The sequence below is a fragment of the Apium graveolens genome, chromosome 5 (genome assembly GCF_009905375.1).
Source record: "Apium graveolens cultivar Ventura chromosome 5, ASM990537v1, whole genome shotgun sequence".
NCBI classification, from domain to species: Eukaryota; Viridiplantae; Streptophyta; class Magnoliopsida; order Apiales; family Apiaceae; genus Apium; species Apium graveolens.
In genome coordinates, this window is record NC_133651.1 from 22,675,808 (window position 1) to 22,698,221 (window position 22,414).

At 32.6% G+C, this 22,414-nt stretch overlaps 1 protein-coding gene across 1 annotated transcript; it reads right to left on the reverse strand.

The window, feature by feature from the left end:
* Window positions 1-77: 77 nt before the first annotated feature.
* On the reverse strand, window positions 78-7,858 carry LOC141723646 (plasma membrane ATPase 1-like). Its single transcript, XM_074525505.1, has 21 exons — window positions 7,606-7,858; window positions 7,316-7,435; window positions 6,496-6,594; window positions 6,268-6,405; window positions 5,621-5,755; window positions 5,343-5,522; window positions 5,046-5,252; window positions 4,848-4,967; window positions 4,608-4,727; window positions 4,395-4,517; window positions 4,209-4,313; window positions 3,955-4,099; window positions 3,119-3,283; window positions 2,760-2,998; window positions 2,589-2,621; window positions 2,356-2,437; window positions 2,049-2,209; window positions 1,215-1,421; window positions 945-1,127; window positions 681-859; window positions 78-444 (listed from the first exon to the last, which is right to left on the reverse strand). Exons 1-21 carry the CDS (start codon window positions 7,657-7,659, stop codon window positions 348-350), a joined length of 2,892 nt encoding a protein of 963 aa, XP_074381606.1. The 5' UTR covers window positions 7,660-7,858; the 3' UTR covers window positions 78-347.
* Window positions 7,859-22,414: the final 14,556 nt, after the last annotated feature.

The following is a 22,414-nucleotide window of genomic DNA, read 5'->3' on the forward strand; positions in this document are numbered from 1 at the left end:
GGACTTAACAAACGACGAAACCATGTGATTATATAGGACTTAACAAACGAAACACGAAATGTGATGAACAGGCCATATAATGCAAACTCAAAATTATAAATATTAGGAAGTGTGTATATGTATCATCAAACTCATCTATATAGACATCAGGTGATGAGTAATTACTAGCTGCTCATTTTCCCCAATCTAGGCATATAATGCAATTCTAGACATGACTCAAAAAAATCTACAAATATTCAGTAATGAAACTGAAGGATAACCCCAGAGGTGCCTAGAATAGAAAATAATCTGAATCGCGGTTTCTAGGTACATCACATCCTCGTATTGCATGGATACACATTATCTTCTCAGACAGTGTATGATTGCTGAATTGTCTCCACATCAATGCCCTTCATTCTTATCACTGATTCAACATGACCCTTCAGTGTGTTCATCTCTCTCAACCTGCAAAAAGTGCATTAAGAAGAAATATACTGATTAAGCTGAACCTGCATAGTGACAATACTCGAGTTAACATGATCACAGGAAGGAACAATGTTTGCAATAACAAACAACTCTTAGCTAAACCAAGTTATCATAATATAGCTTGCTTCGTCATATATCATATATATGCTGTTGTCGAGTATTGTACTTATGATGATTATAGCAATTTGTGGCCTAGTTCATCTGTAGCTACTTACTTGGCAATTTCTGCTCTTCTTTTGGCTTCTTCGGCCATCTGATTGAGCTCAGTAACGTTGCTTCGCTCACTAAACATTTTGGTGTCTGGTACTTCAAGCCCATGAAGGGTTCTTTGTGCATGTGCCCATCTAAGCTCCCTTTGTTCCCTTCCGAAATCTTTCTTCCTGGTGAAAGCAACCTGCAATGTGACCCAATTTAGAAGCCTAAATATTATGAATACATAATGTGGTGTTACTACAACAAAATCAGAGAAATATTCATACCCTTTGCTCAAGAACAAGATCCCAGGCCCTCCCACTTATAGCATATCGGATAAAGAACTTTATGATATCAAGTGGAAAGTAGAAGACAATATTGTAAAGCCAAATCACACCAGCCCAACCCCATCCAATTCCCTCGATCGCAGCAAAACTCCAATTTGCATAAACAGCAATCAAAGTAGCAATCTATTTGCAACAAGATATAAAGACCATTATATTCATACAATTTTTTAATTAGGAGAATATATAAGCACGAGAGGATAGTTTACTCACCAGCTGAGCAACCGCAAAAGCAGCAACAAGCAACAAGCCAGGACGCTCTACGAAAGACCAACTACGAGATCGTGTAACAAATATAAGAGCCTGACTTACAGTGCTCACTTGAAGATATATAGCTGAAGCAAGCTTTCGGGAGATAAGTTTAGTCCTTTCAGGTGTATCAAAAGGTTGCTCTTCAAGTGAAGACACGCCAAAAGTACTCTGCCAGAAACCCACAAATGCACTTTTCAAAAATATTCTAAGCATTTAAACTACTAAATTAATACTATGTAGATACCAGAATAGAAACAACTTTTATGATTAAATGATATCATGATAAGGAACAAAGAGTAGTAATCGGCAAAAATATCAGGTCAGCTTTAGAAGTACACCAAGTATAGGTATATATGTGAACTAATGTTAAAGGCCAATTATTACTATGTAGATACCAGAATAGCAACATGTATGATTAAATGATATCATGACAAGTAACAGAGAGTAGTAATCGGCAAAAATATCAGGTCAGCTTTAAAAGTACACCAAGTGTGAATATATGGGAACTAATGTTAGGCCATCACACAATTGAAACATGGAAAAGAAAACTTGTAAGTCATTATATGCAAGCTGCTAACAGGTTGAGATATTTGACCGAAAAGGACGTGAACATGAATAATCATTTACATGGTACATATAGAGGTAATTACATAACAATAATTAAACTATCCTGAAGGGCAAAGGCATATAATTAAGTAGCTAGAAGGAGAGGACATTTTACGGATAAGGATTTGAAGATATGTGTAAATTTTATGTGCATTTAAAGAAAATCTATCTAGAAGCAATTTGTCTTACGGGAAAGAAGTCAGTTTTGTATGCAGCCCAAAAGAATATAACCGTCATCATAGCTAAGTAACTTCCAAGTATAATGCCTGTTGTAAAGATCTCAGCCAGCTTCCAGCTATCTGGCATAGGAGATGGCTTCACCCTATCCTTAGAGATTGTCATGATGGTTCCTGAAATCAGATAGGTGCTAATATTAGGAAAAGCATCTGGAAATTCTTCCGCTGAAGATTAATTAGGGATATAATTATCATGCTTTATAAACACGAATAGAAGAGAAGAGATGAGGCCTTTATTTGGAACAGATGAAAAAACTAACCATCATTGAGAATCGCAATGATTAGCACCATGAAAGGTGGAAAGTCAAATTTCCATATCAACGCCAAAAGCATAAAACCAAGCTGTTCAAAATGCAGCATACAAAGTAAATATTACTGTGATGCACTTGAAGAAAAAAACGGTAGAATATTAAGAATAGCAGACATTACTATTTCCTACGAGAAATCTTATACACAAATAATACTTCTCATATCATAATTCCCAGTGACTTACCACTATACGTATTGTTATGGATACTGCATATATCTGCACAATGTAAAAAACAAAAGTATTTTTTTTATTAAATTTCATCGTAAAAGATGAATGGAAGTAAACTTGCAGGAGTAAGAAGAGAAGAATTATTCAGAATTGAAAAACCTAAAATTAACCAAGAGAAAGAGTTACCGTATAATTTTTCATTCTTTGAAAGATTGCCCTACTTGTCAAAACGGCACTAATGATGACACTGAGGCCAGGTTCAGTGAGAACGATATCAGACGCACTACGAGCTGCGTCAGTGGCATCCGCCACTGCAATCCCTATGTCAGCTTTTTTGAGAGCAGGGGCATCATTAACTCCATCGCCGGTCATTCCACAAATGTGTTTTCTAGCTTGCAAACGCTTCACTATCTCATACTTGTGCTCTGAAATGATGGCCGTAAAGTAAACGGATAACTATAAATCCACAGCAATTTGCCAACAGACAGCATCTATATATGTATTTATCACAAGTATGGAACAGCAAATAAAAGAACAGTTCATACCAGGGAAAACGCCAGCAAAACCATCTGCTTTCTCTATGAGTTCATCAACTGGTAACGCAATAATTGACTCATCCTTGTTCTGCCCTAACAAAGCAGACGAAGGATACATGTTGGTTCCCATTCCCAAGCGCCGTCCAGTTTCTTTTCCTATTGCAAGTTGGTCCCCTGATCCAAGTCTTAAATTCAGCATTGATGATGGACCTTATAAAGAATGCTTAGGGCCATTCAAGTCATGGGATCTCAACCCGGTTAATAGAAACAGATATAAATTCTAATACGTTTTTGTATTAAAATCTCATTCATATTCCCCATTCCCACCCACGTTGAAATACTAATTTCAAACGGCCCCTTTATGTCTTTTTATTAGATAGGACATCATGTAGAAGAAGGAAGTAAGTTGTTGCCACTACAACCTAGACTCTAGCATCTTGTACAAAATTCAGATCGACTAGGGTATATGAGTGGCACCCTCTAAACAATTATTTGAGCCAGTAATGATACATGGGGATGTATACCATTATAAGTTTGTAACAGTACTAGAAATCTATATTGCCTTTCATTATTTTAGAGCATCTCCAAGAGACTCCTTAAAGCTTAAAATAACATCTGCATCTATATTTAATTTACAAGTAAAACATATTGTGTTAATTTAGCATTGCTGGGGTAGCCATAGGAAAAGGTTCATATCGGCTAATACTTATGGATTGACATCAAAATATAGTAGTATCAGGATTTTGTTGTTTAGAAATCTTAAGCAGAAAATATGTTAACAGTTTCTCTCCAGCATATCAACTTATAACTGGTATAAACTAACAATAAGCAAAGAGATAATGCACCTGTGATCATTTTCACATTTACTCCAAGGTTCAAAGCCCTCCTTATTGTTTCGGCACTGTCATGCCTGGGTGGGTCAAACAGAGGCAAGAGACCTATAAACTGCCAAGGTCCTCCAGCACTTTCTTTTCTCCCCTCTGGAACTTCCTGCATGGAAAAGGATAAAATGTCTGATTATAATGTATCGTAGAAAAAAAAACAACACCATTTGTAAAAGTACAGAGGATTTCAAAAAATTGAAACAATAACAACTTACCTGGTATGATACCGCAAGTGACCGCAAGCCCCGGTCTGCAAATTTGTCAATTATAGAATGAACCCTGCGGTCTATGTCCGACTTATTGTGTGCAAGATTTAGAATCTACAACGATATAGGAAAAAAAAATTATGCAAATCGATTGTCATATAAGATAAAGTGTCACAAAACGGTAGGCCTTGGTACCTGCTCTGGAGCACCTTTGCTGACCCGATGCATTTTACCTTCCCCGTCAAGATAAGTTAAAGCTGTGCGCTTGTCAGTTGGATTGAAAGGAAGGAAGTGCAGTTCCTGAATGCCAGCACGTGCCTGTTTATGACAGTTTCGCAGAAAAAAGCAACTTGAGTAAACATCAATGACCATGAGATACGTAGAAGAAAGATCTGGTTTATTATTTACCTCCTTTGGGTCAGCCAGCATCCCAACTATGGCAGTATCTATTGCATCCTGGTTTTCTGTTCGTGAGGCTCGAGCTGCCATAAGAACAACAGCATCTGCATCTATTCCTTTTGCAAATACCTACAGGAATTAAACAGAGGACAGTTACACAAGAGCTAATGTTAGGCTTGTATAATGATACATGTTTTATTTCTACAAGGGAAACAATTAAACAGCAGGGTTTCACTTCATCAGAATTACCTCAATCAGGTTTTTGTCAACGGTGAGCTTGTTTAACGTCAAAGTTCCGGTTTTGTCACTGCAAAGCACGTCCATGCCGGCCATCTCTTCTATTGCTGTCATTCTTTTTGTAATGGCTCCCTGTCAGTATAAACATGTCATTTTTTACACCACATTACAAGCTAAATAAATCACAGTAAACAAAAAAACATGGCTAACCTGCTGAGCCAATCTGTGAGCACCAATGGCCATTGTTACTGATAAAACTGTGGGCATAGCAATTGGAATTCCTCCAATAAGCAGCACAAGAAGATTGTCAATCCCAGGGCGATACTTTCGGTCTTGGATGGGATACTGCACAATAATCTCTACCACCATCCCCACAGCAATAGAGCATATACAAAAGTTACCAATCGCAGTCAACACCTGTTCAGTACAAAATAAAGTTCCATCAGAACTTACTCTGTCAAAGGATAATACAAATCAGGCTTAGAGATACCAATTGTAATAACTTGCCTTCTGAAAGTGGCCCACTTGATTAGTGGAATCAACAAGGTAAGCGGCTTTCCCGAAGAAGGTATGAACCCCAGTGGCAATGACCACAGCATCAATTTCTCCCTGTTTGCATGTAGAACCTGAGTACACTCCATCCCCAGGCCCTTTTGTTACTGGAAGGGACTCACCAGTCAAAGATGACTGCAAAGTGTTATAATTGAGAACATTAGCAGCTGTACTACAACATAAATTTGAAAACAGAATGACATACTAAACGTAAATGCTAAAAGGAGACCCACCTGATCAATTTTCAAAGGATCGCCCTCAAGTAAACGAGCATCTGCAGGAACTATATCTCCTAATTTTATGCTGATAATATCTCCAGGCACCAAGACAGCAGCATCTTCCTCATTCCACCTTCCATCTCTAAAAACCTTCATTACAATGATGTTGATTATATTATATATACAAATTGCCAAATTCAACCTCTTCGTATTATACAAAAAGGAAAAAAGAACATGCAGGTGAAAATTCGATATGTAATTTAACGGAAAGACAGAAACGCTTACACTAAATTTTAATAAATCTTAAGTAACCATATGTTGTATAAATGAAGTACTGTGAGCTGTTTTTGGTCAAGTTGGGGTAACATTGACATAAATAGATACGTACAGAAAATATCCTAGGATTATGTGTGTCTTAAATATTCCTATGGGTTATAAGAATGACAACAGACTTGTAACTTTATTACCATAAGGTATTGACATTATGATTAAAGCTTATAACTATTATGCATGTCAGCTAATCACGGTTATTGGTTCTTCTCTGCTTTCTCCTCATGGGGATTAAATTACTTTTCTCCCTCCCCTTTCCCTTCAATGTAAAGACTAAAATAATTTACATGTCACTATACCAAATTCTGATGTTATGAATAACCATCTTATACCTTGGCTTTCGGAGCAAGACGTGCCATGAGGGCTGCGGCTGCATTGCCTGCATTGTTCTCCTCTATAAAGCTGATAGTTGAGTTTATCACGAGCAGCGTAATGATCCCTACAAAATCCTGCCAATCAGGAGCCTTTCCCTGCACGAGACAACAGATACACTCATAATGAAATTTAGAATACATAAGTCTGCATAACTCAGTGTTAGATGAATGTAAACACGGTCTTACGCCTCCATTAGCTAGAGCAATTGCCATGATTGCAGCAGCTTCCATAACCCAAGAAAGGGGGTTCCACATAAAACCCAAAAACTTGAGGAATTTGCTCTCCTGCAGACCCCAAAAGATTAAAACAATATCAATATACAAGATATAATATATTAATATGAAACATCAAGCAGGGACGAAACATTAAACCCCACATATATTTAACACATACACAGTCATATCAATTTCGAGAAGAAACAAATTTAGCAGCTGAAAAGGCTACTTCTACTACAAATTTAACCAAGTCGGGCACACACAATGCAATTGCAGAACCCGGATTCTAAGAGAGCCGGGACCATAAAATTTTATCATTGGTTTTTGAAGGGAAGGCACTAGGCAGGGTTGAAAAAAATTCTATTGATATTCTTGACATTTCTTTCTTATGATTTTTGAAAGTAAAACAGGGCAAGAGCCTAGTCTAGCCTCCTAAATGCGTGTGTTCATACAGCTACAAACTGAATACCAACCAAAGGAAGACAAGCAACTCAGAAAACAATTATGATAAACAACAAAAGGTAAAAAACAAGTATGATCAAAAATATTACAGGTGACTAGCAAAATAATAACATATATATACGAGAGAGAGAGAGAGGGAGGAAGAGGGGGAGAGAGAGAGGGAGGGAGAGAGAGAGGGAGGGAGCGAGGGAGGGAGGGAGGGAGGGAGAGAGAGAGAGAGAGAGAGAGAGAGAGAGAGAGAGAGAGAGAGAGAGAGAGAGAGAGAGAGAGAGAGAGAGAGAGAGAGAGAGAGAGAGAGAGAGAGAGAGAGAGAGAGAGAGAGAGAGACCTCTTTCTCCTCAAGCTTGTTATAACCAAAGATGGCTAATCTTTCTTCAGCAGCAGTAGTAGTAAGCCCATCTCTGCTACACCTCAAATTCTCAAAAACTTCCTGTATTGGTATACTTTCCTGCAAAATCACACACACAAAAATCAACCCCCATAACCAAAACCAACAATAACCTTAACTATTAAACACAGAATCAACCCAAACCCAAACACAAAAACAACAACAAATTTAACACAAAAACACAAATACAAAACAACCCAGATAACAAAAACATCAGAAAAATTTAATACCAAATCAACAGTTTCTTTAAGGACAGCTTCAAGAACTTCAGGTTTTTCTGCCATCTTTTTTGAACCCCTTTACTCTATCTCTTGGTATACCCTTTAACCCTCTGGTGTATGTATATATATATATGTGTGTTGTGTGTGTACAGCTGACACCCAAAATCAAAATCAGAAGCTGTCAAATCATTAAAAACCAGAAAAAAGAAAAATCAAAGTTAAAATTATGGTGTCAAATAAATGTGTCTGACAGTGTGAGAGGAAATGAGGGGGAGAGTTATGTAACGGTCACACTACACATTCCTTGTGTTTTCCTCCTTGCTGCACCTACACATGCGAATTTCTATGTTTCGTTTAACATTAGATTAAATCTTAATTACCAAATTATGCAATTTAATTGAAAATCTATTTAGTGCAAAGAAAAAATTATTAACCGATAGCAATAGTTTATACTTGTCATGTTTTAATTAATACGACTTATATTAATTTGATTTTTCTATGATTTGTTCATAAGAATAATTTTTTTATAATTTTCATCTATTTTGATTGGTTAATATTTTTTAATAATAGCTGCCCCTGATCACATCAATCAAAACACCCAAATTTATAAATTTTAGTTTTTAACATGAACACATAGACAAATCCTATTAGTCAATACATGCAGGATCTATTTATTTATAAAAAATGATAGATATCTAGTTGATATTAAGAAGATAAATGACAGATTTTAATCGGAGCAATTATCAATTATATATATACACACACAAACATATCTATACAATTATATTAAAGACAAAACATTAAAAAGTTTTGGTTGTTATTGTTGGTCATTTTATTATATTTAAAATAATAGGACACTTAATATTATATTTAAAATAAGACGCCTAAAATTACTCGCCTATCAAATCTATTATATTTAAAATAGGACACTTATATTATGACACTTAATATAATATTAAAAACAGGACACTTAAAATTAATCGCCTATAAATTCTATTATATTTAAAATAGAACATTTATATTATATTCCTATCTATCTGTACTATTATATTAAAGACGAAATATTGAAAGTTTGCATGTTGGTCGTTGTTGACCGTTAGATTTATTCTTAAAAATTAGTATTATTTAAGAGGTATAAGGTTCAAGAGGTATAAGGTTCGAATCTTGCTTGCAACATATTAAAATTATAAAAAAAAATTAGTTTCCTTTAAGAGGTATAATCAAAATTATAATTTACAATATATATGATAAAAATAACCGTGCATCGCGCGCGTTATATACTAGTACTAACCTATAACTCATGCGATGCACGGACTGATTATAATATTTACAGTTTTATTATTTGATTATTTTATATAAAAAAATTATAAAAAATAATATTACATATTATTGAGGTTAATGAAGTTAAAATATTTACTTAGCATTTTGTATATATATCATATTATTGATGAATTCAAAATTTAGATTATTAAAATCTTAAAATATCATTTTACTACATTATATAGGTAGTTTTGTTGCCCAGGTGGAGAGTATATAGAAAATTGGGACTTTTGAATAGAACTGATACATGTGGGTGATTTGGTATTATTTATTTATTTTAAAAAAATTCTTAATTTATTAATTACTTTTTTACATTATAATTTGAATTACTAAAATTAATTTTGAAAGTATTTGATTTCTTACAAAAGAGGTAAAAAAGAAGTTAAGGGCAATTACAAATTAAGTTGAATAATAATTTATTAAGTTTGTAGTTATATTAGATACATGATTTAATTATTTTTAATAAAATTATATTTGTTTAAAATTTGTTTTGGAAGGTTTTAGCTTATCTAAATTGCAAAATTACTAATCATTTTTCTTTAATGAAACTTAAGGTCTGATTTATTTTAAAAATATTCGATTGGATTTGATTATTATTACAATTTGTCTCCAACGTGTGCGAATTGTCTACACTTGGCTTATTGTATATGAACCCGTTAATCTTTCTAAAAATATTAATTGATTTTATCGTTTTACCAACATTTTTAAATATATTTTTTATTGAATTACCCTTTTTTATTAACCTCTTCTCCACACCCGACATACATGTAATCAATAGCAGGGAGAGACGACGCAGTAGTGATATAACACATAATATTACGACGTTTTTTTTCAGACGCTTTAACTTTTTACTCACATTTCAAAGTATTTTGATTATTCATTTAAAAACAATTTTTCAAAAAATATGTTTTATAAGTTTTAATTTTAATTATAATTTATTATTTATAGGAATAAAATATTTAAAATAAGAATTATAAATATAATTATTTTTTAAAAAAAATTGTCTTTTGAAAAGGACGTAGTATTGAACTGTAATTATTAACTTCCAAAATACATTATTTCCCGTTTCCCGGTCATACAAATCTTATGAGTTACTATCTCTAAAATTTAAGAGTAATTCTAAAGGTCCCAAGAATAATTTCCAAAAAAATGAGATATTGATTATAATTGGTTAATTGTTCATCAATATAATGGACCCAAGTGTATATGAATCCTAACAATTAAAATATGTTATCTGTATTTTTGAAAGTTACTATTTTGGAAGTTATTTTTATACCTTTAGCACTACTCTTTAATTAAATTAAATATCTAATTACTCTTTTTTTTTTGAAATTTGAGCCGTTGATATAAGTTACTCCGTAGATAAGAACCAGTTTTCACTAATAAAACTATTTTTCTTAATGTTTAAAATCAGTAATTTCTGGTTACCAATTAAGCTGCGTCACGGGGGCAACTGAGATTGACTGGAATTTGCAACAAATCATATATTTGATAGGAAGTCGAAAAATAATATTGACTTTGGGTTTTGTATTATTAAATATATTTTATAATCTATTTTGCCTTTCGATTCATCTCGCTAGATGTACAAGAAAAAAACTGAGAGGGTGTTTTAGTCTTTTAGGCAATAAACACTCGTTACAATTTGTTTTTAACAAAAAAAATATAACCATGATAAATCCCCTAAGAAGATGTTCATAACGTTGAAGGGTGTACAGCTAGTTGTGGACCCCTGGATAATATAGTCAATACTGGCTTGATTTTCTGTTTTTACGATTTTGTTTCTTTCGACCATCGCTTGATTTTCTGTTATAAAATACTAACGATGAACTATGGCAGGACACGTACACTCCTTTCGTCGTCGGGTCCAATTGTCATCTCATGGGGCTCATCAACTGTGTTTTCGTGATTATACTTCATACTTATTTTTTATATAATGGTCATATTTTTATTTAACGCTAACATATTCATCTATTTTTAAATAATGATTTCGTCAAATTAATGTACAAAGTTATCATTTGTAACAAACGTTATGTAATGTACAAAGAAATCCAAAGCCATCAAACGTATAAATTGCGGGCCTCGGTCTCAGCATCACTACAAGAAGGTCCCTCCTCCAACCGTCTACGAGCAACCTGCTCCACCATCTTAATACGAACACGTCACTCGGGCTCTAGCACTAACATTTGCAACCTAGACTCCCGGGCCAACGTGTCTACCAAGGATCTCAACTCAGGGATGCGAGTAAACACAAAATCACGGTCCCGGGCCAAATCATCACTAATATGGGCAGGTACAAGCACAATATGCACTCTTTTGGGAGCTGGGGACTCAGGGATAGGAGCTGGGGAATCTGCCCTAACCTCTGGGGAATCGGGTACTTGTATCCGGGGAGAGACATGCATAGGGGAACACTGTCCTCGGACGGATCCTCCTCAGGGTCTGAACTAATGTATTGGGGCTCTGCAGGTGATCCCGGTAACAAACTATCCTGAGAATCAGTATCACTACCACTATTAGGGTCATGGGATAAAACATAAAACAACAGCCAAGAAACAACATTAGGGTTAAATAAATCTTCTAACTGACTTGATACCCTAACTCTAATTGCTATCATGACCTATTTACTTTACTTAGACTATACCTAATAATCTAACTCAACTCTATATGAGTCGAACACTCTCGCAATATTAATTACCCAAATACCCTTTTATTCTAACTTGTCTCAGGGACTAGATCATGTAGCTCTGATACCAACTTGTGACGCCCTCAATCTCGGGATTAGGAATGAGGACCCAAAACACCAATAAATTAATATAATATCAGCATAATATATTAAACCCCGAAAGGAATGCTCTTGCGAGCGGTGCGCCTAAATCTGGTCATTTTCTTGCTTAACTACCATTGTTAGATCAAAGCAAATAAATGAGTAAAGAAGCTCAGCAAGTAACTACATAAACAGTTCTAAATAACAACATTATCAATATTTGAAGCATTCTAACTCAAAATAAAAACTAGGTGGCAGTACTCTATCAATTTCTAGAAAAGGGTTCCAAAGGAAGGTTTCAAAGTTTTTAAGTTCGAATGATCAATGGTTCTCAAGCTCAATCGATAGGGTTCTCACAGAGTTTCTCACTTGGAGAGATAAATTGCTTTAAGTTATGAGCATCAATATAAAAGCAAAATGACAGGGTTCCCAAACAAGATTCTCAGAACTTTAAGGAAGAATCAATTCAAACTATTCAACTTCAAATCAAAAGAAGAGCATAACGCTTGTTGCAACATTTACAAACATTTACTTTCCTTATTAACAGTAAAGAACCCTTGATTGGAATATCCATCTTTTAAGTATAATACGGGTGATCAGCCCCGACAGCCCGTACTGACCTTCATCCGGTCATTGAGGTGTCTATGTCATTATTTCATCCTTATATTGGACTAGCTCCGCTAGTCTCTTACGTGACTGGACTAGTCCCACTAGTCTCTTAAGTCTTTATCCAATCCTTCATGAATTCATTTGGAAAACCTTTATATTGGAATACAAGGAAATTTGGCTAAATTCATTTTTTAGCATTACTAATATGTGAAATCGTTTGGACTCAATCAAGTCGAAAGTCATTCTTAAGTTCAATTCAAGAATTCAAGGAAAGTGTACAAATCGAAAGTAAAGTGGGATTGCAAGTTAAAGATATTGATCAAATGTTAAACAGGGTATACCAAGGTCGTAATCAGGATAGTTCCAAAAAATGATGCATAAACAAGGCACAAGGGATTATCAAAAGAATTTAGTTTAACAAGATATATGAAGGGTTCATTAAGACTCTCTTAGAATCAAAGGATCATAAGTTAACAAAATACGAGAATAGGGTATAAGTACTTGGAGCAAGGGGTTACTATTAGGGTTTATCACAAGGATCAATAACAGGGTTATCACAAGGATCAATAACAGGGTTATCACAAGGACCAGTAACAAGTTTTACGAAGATTCTTTACTCTATCGATGCATGACATCCACAATAATCTCTCTATAATCAATTCATAATAGAAGGCACAGTTACTTGCCTAAAAAAACTTTCCTGTTTTATGAAACCTGAGCTATTGCCACCTAAGACTTCTTTCCCCTTTCTAGCCTGAATGCCTCCGCTTTCCAAATCTACAATACAACACAGTACCCTAATTAGAAACTCGATTGATTCCCGACCTTTCTCAGATGTCTAATTTCTACCATAATCGCAATAAACACTTATCTTATATACACATGCATAACACGTAGCACATAATAAGATATAGCTTTATACTTTTTATATCGCCGACTATATCGATACTTTACACATAGCAAGTAATCACATAATCTCATAATCCGACATCAAATCTTATTAAATTATATCGCCTACATTCCGTATACATATTTATTTTCTTTCTTTTCGAAAATTGGGCATGACGTATTCGTATCTACGTCTACCTTTATCATATCAACCAATCCACGACAATCAATTATAGTCGAATATACATAATTACATTTTGTCACTTAGCATGCAACATGCAACTCATTTTATACTATTCCAACTAACGACTCCATATACCATATCAAAACATGCAACTCATTTTCATGGATTTACTTCTTACTTCCTTATTACCGAATATAAATCTTAATAATCCAATTACATGCAAAATTCCATATATTCATATCAAAATCAACCGAACTTTTAACAAATTTGAACTAATCAAGAAGATAATTTCAGAAAACTCTAAAATCATTTAAAATCGACATGCATTAACAATTACTCCCTGAATGAAACATAAAATCACATTTAAACTAATATCTCGATGAATGATTCAAGAAAAATCAAGATTGTAAATTTTGATTTTTTTTATCACAACATTCAATTCGAATTTTTGCTAAAACGAAATGTTTCTCATCAATTTCGGACTCAATAATCATCATCGTCCACTCAACCGGCTCACCGGAGTTCATACCCGGTGGTGGAGTCAAATGAAGGTGCCCTTACGGGTTTCCAATCATATTCAACCCCAATTAAAGCTTAAACATCACCACTTAATCAAACACCATCAATAAAAACTATCAAATCATCAAAAATGAATTGAAATTCGAATTTCAACCCAAGAATACGAAAATGGGTTTTCAAAATCATCACACAAACACGTATGCAACTAGAGACGAGCACATGAGTGAAACCGAGCTCATAGCCGGTTTTAGATCAAGAAACGGGCAAGAAGAGAGAGAGAGAGAGAGAGAGAGAGAGAGAGAGAGAGAGAGAGAGAGAGAGAGAGAGAGAGAGAGAGAGAAGAGAGAGAGAGAAAACAGGAGGGGAGAAGGAAAGATGAGGGAGTATATACTTGGTGCAGGGGCACCAAGGTAATTTTACCCTAAAAACTGATTTTCTTTCCCTTTCTTTTTCTTATTTATGCAAAGTAGAATAAAAGAAATGCAATTCAGCCATCATAAAATGTGCAAATGGCTCCACTTTTATTTTTATAATATAAAACATATAATTAGCTCTTCACCCTTATTTTCAAAATAATTTTTGAACAACCGATTTAATTTCTACAGATTTTACAATTAAACCACCAATAATAGCAATAAGCTTTTAAAAATCATTTAAAAATGTCAGAATACCAAAATAAATTCAACTATTATTTTTAGAAAGTATCTGAGATTATTCTAAGGATAATAAAATAAATTCCACACCTTGATCATTTTTAATAATTTTATAAATTATATAAGGATCAAATAATCCTTATTTTTACCAAATAAATTATTTTAAAAATATTTAAAAGCTCACGAATTCACAAATTCACACACGTACTCATAAATAACAAATATTCACATAATGTTAGTCATCACAATTATCTCTACACCTTAGCACATAATTCTCTTTTAATTTATATTTTGAATAACGGGTCATGTTCTACTTGACGGCCCGACAATCACAGCTTAAGCCCTTAGCTGACTCATCAAACTGGAACGAGGCTTTGCCCGTTCTTTAATATTATTTCATATAGTTTTACATTACCCACAAAATTTTATACCCAAAATTTCACATAATCCATAATTATAACATGAAACTATATTTTATTCGAATACATATATCGCGAAAATCCCAGTCGTTACACTTTACTTTACAAATTATATGATCAAATCTATGTTAGCTAAGTTTTACACATTTTATGTATCATTGTGTATGATCAAAGGCATTTACTTAAAGATAAAGGTAAGACATGTATGAATAAAATCACATGCTAAGATATTGTATTGAAACTATCACACAAATTATTTTATATATTATGATTCATGCACTAAGCCGAGGGTCTTCGCGGAACATCTTACATTCCCAATATCTCGTTGGAAGCGGGTTATACGAGGTATGTTTGATTTATTTTCTTCTCATCTTTACCTTTCCCTCTAATTATTATTTAAATATTTTGTTATTTTATTAGTAAGCCACGAATATAAGGTATGTCGTTGGAGTTGATGTACAAAAATATTGTATTAAATTGACACATCATGGAAGTATAGGAGAAGAAGTCCTAATTCTCGCAAGAACTCTTACATGAGAAATCATTATACGTCTTGAATTCACAAGACAGACCATAAATCTGCAAGGATTATTTTGAATCCACGAGAAATCTAAGAAAAAACTCTTAGGATTTTAATTTCAATAAAAGACTGTTATAAGTTACAGTATGAGATTGTTTATATAGGAATAGAAAATCTTAAAACAAAATAAAAATAATCATAGTTAAAATAAATAATAATTAAAGGTAGTTGCATATGCTCAATGCAATCATGTTTCCTACGAAAGTGGATGTAATAAGTTAGGAATGCATATTTTATTTTCTTTCTTTTCCCGGGGCGCCCAAAATTTGTTAGCGATTTTACAACTCAATGCAAGTGTGCACGTCGTAACAAGTAGTATAAATAATTCATTCTCACAAAGTCTAAATTTTAAGTTGTTAATTACGAAACACTATTCTTTTTCTAATTGAAGTCAATAAAAAAGATGAAATGTTTACCACTAGATAATAAACTTACACAAATAAATTTTTATATTAAATAAGCTAGTCCTACAACTTCATCTTGAGTTCTTCAATAACCACTCATGTATCTCTATTTTAGTGTTCCAATTATTAGTCTAAGTCATCTAACTAATCACAAGGACCTTTTGTATCTCAAATGATCTTAATTCATTTACTAATTCACGTATTCCTATGAAGAATTTAAGTTTATGAACAATATTAACTACATCCTTATATTGACTATCAAGGGCGTTCAAGTATATTCCTATCTTAAATACAAATTAACACATATGTCAATTCTTAGTTACATTGATTAGGCTTTGATTTAGATTTTCTTTTTCAAGTCAGCCTAAGTTACCAATTCAGTCCAAGGTTGATCATTCCTTGAAAATCATTACATATACATCACTATAAATAATTATAATAAACACCGTAATAGAGAACTAAAGAGTAATTTATATAAAATAACAATAATCCATTACAGACCTAGAAGGAGTATTAGTTCAACGTCACAACAAAGAGAGATCTACACAATGAATACATGATATCAAGATTACATTTAATAAAAGTAAGAAAAATACGATGAAACTCTATATTTTGATCTTGCACCACCAATTTTTCTCTTGAATGCTTCCCTATGTTCTCCCCCCATATTTTTTCTCTCTGCTTAGCATGTAACTGTTCTCCATCCTAGACACGTACATATATAATATTTATAGGATGTATTAAAATTCCAGACTAACTGCCCTACATCTAAATATTATAGTATTTTAATTATTTAATAACAATACATATAAGTATCTTACATAAAGTAGAATTCTTAAATTAGAAATTTAAAGCGGCTGCTTCTGGCCTTTTTCTGGGAAGTTTAAAATGTCAATAAAATCTTAGACCATACTTGAATTAAATTTCTTCTCGTAAGATTTTCAATGGCGCCTGAATTTCCTCATTTCGATATTGGGAGCTCCGGTTATAGCCAAAACAGTGAACGTCGCGCAAGCTGTCCCGAAAATCCGAAATTTGCTAGAGTTTACTTATTGTAATATTAGCAACAATCCTTCTATAATAAGAATTCTTTTTTTCTCACAATAAAACATGAAAACTAATTAAATAAAATCCAATTACATGCAAAATAGACTAAAAATATAGAGAAGGTATGATCATAAAGATCATACATCAGTAGCGTGATCATGCAGTATTTTAAACATGATCATGCTCAATAATTTTATCCTCCAAAAAAGCTTCTAGTGCAAAATCCTAATTTGACAATGGTCATGTAATCCAGCAGTGTGATCATGTCATCATAAATCTTCAGAAGCGTGATCATGTTGGGGATCATAAATCTTCAGAAGCGTTATTATGCAGTCCCCAGCATGATCATGTTTTTGCTCTTCTCGCATTTCATTACACCCTCGTTATGCATCGAAAATCCTCCCACATCAGATCCCTCACTTCAAAATAAATCGACCTCGAGTTCTCATCTAAAATAAAAACTACGCCGACCTGATGTTTATCTCGCCATGGTGGTACTTTTAAATGCAACAATCTTATTGAAACTTTGTACCTGAATTTCTCTCCTAGATTAACATATTGTGAAAACAACACTTGAACTAATCCAACCACATCTTTGTTAACTACTGTCGACTTAGAGTTTGAACCAACTTCAAATTCGTTAAACTCATTACTTGCAGAAATAATCATCACACATTTAATAGAGAGATTCCAAGAAATCTTATCCTCCAATGGATACAAAACATGGTGTGCAAGACATGCCTATATAATAACAAGACTAAGTCATATTGACAGCCCTAAGATTAAGTTGTTTGATAATCAATATTTGTATTTTGTAATTGTATTCCTTGAGTCTGTAAAAATGTTAATTAGATTAGACCGGGGGATTTTTCTGTGAACAGTTTCAAGCTAATAAATAAACTGTGGAAGAAGATCAAGTCATGACCATGCCTCATAGAAAAGTTGTAGAAGCCTGGAGTTGAATAATGTTGTTCTATGAAAAATATTTTAAGTTAAGATATCGACAAGTCACAGATCAAGGTATATCGAGAAGACATTCGAGAAGTCCAAAATAACTTGTAGAGAAGTCCAAAATAACGTATAGAGAAGTCTTTGAGATATCGATAAGTCAAATGAAGATGTAGATAACTGGAGATATCGAAAAGTCATTTATGCATGTTAAGATCTCTACAAATCAAATAAAGATGTAGAGAACTGGAGATATCGACAAGTCAATTTTCTCATATAGAGATCTCAGAGATATCAAAAAGTCAAATTGTGTATACAGAGATCTCAGAGATATCGACAAGTCATTTCTAAATGTAGAGATCTCATAGATATCGAGAAGTCATTTCACATATAGAAAACTGAAAACCTCGACAAATCAAATATACCTATAGAGAACTCAAGATATCGATAAGTCATTATACTTATCGATATGCCAATTCTTTATAAAACAAAAGGAGATCTCGACATACTATCTCAAATTCAGAATACATACAAGTTTAAGATTCAAGATTATCAGTCTACAGACAATTCATTTACAGAATTGGAAAATCTCTAAAAGAAACTTGAAAAATACAAGATCAAGGGTCAAGATTCACTGGACAAAGGATGGTCACAGACCTGCAAGATTCTGCACAAATTTGCAAACACCGGAAAAGAAAATAGACACGGTTGCTTTAAAAATTGGTTTAGTACATTTTAGTGCAAGTTTTGTAAATCTGTGTTGCTAGTCTATAAAGCATGCACAAGTCCTTAGTTTAGAGGGAACAAACAAATCTATATTTTCTTGTATTCTCTCAAGATAGAAGCTGAGTTCTTAATTTCCAAGAACACAGATTTGTAGCAAGACAAACTTAATTAATATAATTAAGTGATTTTTTGATATTGTGTGCTTTGTGTGATTCTTTGAAACATAATGTCTTCACATATCTTATCTGCTTTGTTCAACCATAACCAGATAGCTTAAAAACAAAGAAAAATTCAAGAAACACATTCACCCCCCCTGTGTTACATTTCATTGCATTCAATATCTAACAAAACATATCCTTCATTATTGTTAATTATGTTCTCCCTACTTTTATGATATAAATTCAAATCAAACTGATATGATTTACCCATTACTAACTCACACAATTCAACATCAAAATTATCAAAAACTGTAGTATCTTTGTACCTCAAGCTAGCAATATCAATTACAAAATTTTTACTTATGGTAGTAACAATCATTGGATTATTCCAAACAAAATTATCTATTGCCACATAAATTTGTAAAGGCAATTTAATTTCACCAATCATCTTTCTCAAATAAAAGCTCTCATGATATTCATAATTTGTCACAATTTGAGAAGTACATAGACTCACATTACACAATGATGGAATTAAACTTTGAGGTTGCAGATCACCTGTCGACTTGTAAATGTCCAGGTACTTTTCATCCACGTCTTTAATTTATAGTTAATTATCGACATCACTCTAATCTTTAGAGATATTCTTAAAATTTTCTTCTACATCCTTACCTTTGTCTTCTTGATTTTTGAGCACATCAATTTTATCACAGACCCTAGACATACAATTTTCAGAATTCAATACCTCACACCTTTCTCCAACTATCTCCACACCTCTCAAATCTTCTAAGAAAATTCATGTGTTTACATGACCAGGCTCTTTTATGTCTCCCACGTCCAATAAAGTATCATATTTTGGTTGTGAACATTTATCAAACACATTGTCAACATGATCGATTTCATAATATTAAGTCGCATTCTCCTTTTGTTTGCAATTAATATGCATCAGACTCATAGCCATCTGGTAAAAACCCCTTCTTCATTAATTGTTTCATCCTCCATCATATTCTAACAGGTCTTTTAATTTCTCTCTCTGTATAACAAGTTTATTTCACCAGATAGAAGTAATAATCATTAATTGAACTGCCATCATCTTAACATGGTTATTTTCAGGGACCTCCATGACATTGAAAAGTCTATCAACATCAATTTGCCACTTTATAAACTCTTCGACCCCTAACATCCCAAAGAAAAATGGTATATCAGCTTGTTTTATATAATAATTGTTATTACACTGATTACCTGTATTTGAACCCGAGCAAGAATTCGCACCAACATGATATTTCCCGCTTCGAGGGACTCAGTTACGATATTATCTTTCACATCTACATTGCTTGTTATTGCATTTCACTCGATTTGGCAACTTATCCACTCGATCTGTGAAAATCTTCAGAGATGCGGTTAAAGTCATCCTAAACTCTCGAAGATCTTCTTAGTAACTGATTTTTTCATGATGAATCGGGTAACGAAAAGACAGGATATAGTCTGCTTTTATTTTATGCCAACTGACAGAGTACGGAAGCGTATAAGAAGTAGGCGTTAATATTTACGATGACTCTTACACGAGAAATTCTCAAAAACACCTTGAATCCACAATAATTTTATTAAATTCACAAGAAAGTTAAGAAAACACTCTTAAGATTTTAATTTTAGTTAAAGATTATTATACGATTATATTATAAAATTATTTATATATGGATCATTCAGTCCTCAACATGATCATATTTTTACTTTTTTTCAAATTTTAGCGTGCAAGCTTAAATTGATACATTATGTATACCAGTTGAAATTCAAAGTTTGAAATACTATCATTTTAATTGTGAGATATTAATCCCATTAGCATGAGAATAAAATCTTAGTATACATTGTACGTAACACTGAAACCTCGTTTTCCCGTTCTCATTAACCAGATTAATAAAAATTAAACGAAATAACAAAATAAGACAACATATATTGATGTCAAAAAATGAGAAAGGCGTGCTTACAAGTAGGTATAATAAAAAATGTGATGAATGTTTTATAGTTTATTTAAATATTAAAAATCTAGAAAGTTGAGAATGATACTCTAAATTAAAAGAAAGAGAGAATTATATAATATAATTTGACTTGACTCATTACTATTTTGTACGGCGGAGAGCAGGTACAGGTAGTCGTCAACGGCATGTTGTATAAACCAAGACTAAAGACATTCACCAGCATTTAAAATGGTTTTGGAAATAAAAACACCAAGAAGATGTTTACATTAAAATAGTTACACGCACAGTGACAGGTCATGTTTACACTACTATTACTATAGGCTATAGCAGCCGCAGCGACCATCTTGGTCGGTTTGGCTTTGGCACCAGTAACAATTTATAGGTGCTTATTGACCAACACCGGATTTATAAATTACATTTATAATTTATAAATTGATGATTTAAATATTTGTGATAATATTTTATTATAAATTTTTGTTTTTTAATTTAATTATAATTTTAAATATATATTTTTAAATATTAATCTACATTAAAAATTAATGAATTAAAATAAATATATTTAAAAATTATTTATTTTAATCAATTTAAATAAAAAAATTTGACTTATAAGTGAAATTATCCAAAAAATTATATAATTTATAAAAATTCATCTATTTATCATTTATATTTTATAAATTATATATTAATTTAAATTTATAAATTATTTATTTTAAAATTTTTCAAATGAATACATCTGAAGTTTCGAAGATTAATAAAGCTGTTAGTCAGCGTGCCATGTTGAACAAATGTCCTTAATTAATAATCGGGAAAAAAACAACACTTTCTTAAGTTTGAAAAATGTATATAACTATGTAATTGATAATTGACAATTTATGGGAAGAGAGGAGAAGGCGTCAACGGTAGGTAAAAAGACGTGTAGTAAATATTTATTTGGTGAACTATAATTTTTTGACCTTTCTCGAGTGTTTTGGTAGGTAAAATGTTGTGTACGATCTACAAATTCGTCAATTTGGACGTAGAAGACGAGTAATAGTTATATCGTACTTTGATTGCATGGGCGTTTATATTTTCGTACACCAATTTAGGAAAAGATGGGACACCTCACTTCACCAAATTCATAGCTCATGTTTGTTTTATATCATTAAATTTATTTTGTAAAAATTAGTAAAATATTATTCAAAAATTATAATTTTTTAAATTATCTACCTCATGTTTGTTTTGTCGTTGTAAATAATATGATTATAATACTTGTGAAAGTAAGTATTATTTTATGCCCTATTACAAGTCAATTTTTAAAAATTATAATCCCCTCATTATTATCATACCCGAAACAAATAAATATAGGATTGAAAATTTAAATGATTATATTTTAATCTCACGGACTATCACTCAAAACAAATACAAGATAAAATTTTAAAGAATTATAGTTCAATTCTACACTTAATCTTTCCCAACAAATATAAAATAAAATTATTTAATTCATATAATTAATTTTGATAAAATTAGTTATCCCCAAATTATTATCCCGGAATTATAATCTCATAAAACAAATATGACCATAAAATTTTACCAATGTTATCTATGGAGATTAAGGGTGTGTTTGGTATTGCTGTTACAGACAGCAAC